This window comes from Cyberlindnera jadinii, assembly GCF_001661405.1.
Source record: "Cyberlindnera jadinii NRRL Y-1542 unplaced genomic scaffold CYBJAscaffold_13, whole genome shotgun sequence".
Taxonomy (NCBI): Eukaryota; Fungi; Ascomycota; class Saccharomycetes; order Phaffomycetales; family Wickerhamomycetaceae; genus Williopsis; species Williopsis jadinii.
This window is the reverse complement of record NW_017963664.1, coordinates 403665-405214: the sequence shown is the minus strand read 5'-3', so window position 1 is coordinate 405214 and position 1550 is coordinate 403665. Positions and strand designations below refer to the sequence as shown.

Here is a 1550-nt window from a genome sequence, read left to right as displayed (position 1 = left end):
GGTGAACATTATCAAGTCTGATTGGAGGTGGTGTAGCTAAGTGAAGAGTGATGAGAAAGCTTCCACATCAATCACACAACATAGACATGTCTTCACTAATGTGTTATTGCTGATGTGTACTTGATATGCCAATTGTGTCGTATAAGACTTCGCTATTTCACGACCCATATCAAGTTTGCGTTTCATACACAACAAAATGCAGATTGAAACCAAGAAGTACCATCAAATACCGGAAAGTGGAAAGACAATGATATCTATACCATCACTGGGTACACTTCATCAAGTTGTTCTTGTTGAGAACCAATGGAAATGCCAACTCAAATACGTAGATGTGTTGATATCTAGTTGTTAAAATCTTTAGCCAAAGAGACATGTCTAAACTTTATGCATGAGACAGAGTGGTAGTTTGTTACCCAGTTCCTTGGGCGAGAAAGTAATGATGGCGGTCTATATGATCCATTGATAAACGTGTCAAGCTTCAAAGCTCTCATTGGAAGACCAATTCTTGTAAAGTAGTTGAACCCCTTAAAACTCCCATCTCTTCCTCTAGCGCTGTTGTTGTGACTTTCACAGTCACTCAAAGCCATTCAAGTCATTTGGACTAGCCTTATGTGATACACAGAAGCATTCCATCCTAAAACCATCATCTTCCAAAGACTCAATGCTTGAACTGTCAATGGAAAAAGTGCGTCGATATAAGTAAGTCCCCTTTGCTTTGTTGATGTTTTTTCTCAACCCCCGCTCAATTTTGATGTTCGGATGGTCGCAGTCAGCAAATGTGAAACCATAGCAACGCATCAACGATAACTACTCCCCCAACGTTCAATGACAACAGCTTTGATCCATAGAGAGTGGACTTAAAGTACAAGAAGTATAGCTCTTTATCATAGATAATTAGTTATATACCTGTGTGTAGCTTGTAGAATCAGCAGGAGGTGGTCAAGGCTGGATGATTTCAGCTACAAAAGGTCCAATGAGTAACAACAAAGGTCAATTCATACTTCTCAAGACATAACCCAAGCCTAAATCTATCAAGACATACACTTGACGGTACAGAAAGGGTACAGTATATCGCGTGACTCGAAGTGTAGCATCTGGAAAACAGAGTGAGTGAGGATCAATTGATTTAGTCATCTCAAAGTTTACAATAAAGTAACAAGAAGAGATAGCTGTATCCAAACATCACAGCAAAGTCTTAGACTATCCACTATAGGAGCTCTGCTAATTCGATATCTCTGAATCATACCATGATGATTATCATGTGTTATTCACTCCAGTTCGGATGAAGAATCTCCGTCTAAAGGTGACATCAAAAAACAATAATGATATGGGCAAAGTAGCATCAATCATAAACCATTCAAGAAATTGAGTCCCAGTCACTCGATGATAAATGTATCAGTTGGTGAGCCATCTCATAAGGTGCCAAGAGGCATGGGATTCCTAATAAAGCAAAGCCCATGGATCATATAAAATGATGAATATATCAGATGGTGTCTAGATCGATGATCCGTCAACCTCAGTAGTGTATCTGTGGATTATGAGTAAGACCG

The 1550-nt window shown here is 39.2% G+C and overlaps 1 protein-coding gene across 1 annotated transcript; it reads right to left on the bottom strand.

Moving 5' to 3' along the window:
- Positions 1-701, bottom strand: CYBJADRAFT_169063 (uncharacterized protein). Its single transcript, XM_020215624.1, has one exon. It carries the CDS (start codon positions 585-587, stop codon positions 342-344), a length of 246 nt encoding a protein of 81 aa, XP_020069091.1. The 5' UTR covers positions 588-701; the 3' UTR covers positions 1-341.
- Positions 702-1550: the final 849 nt, after the last annotated feature.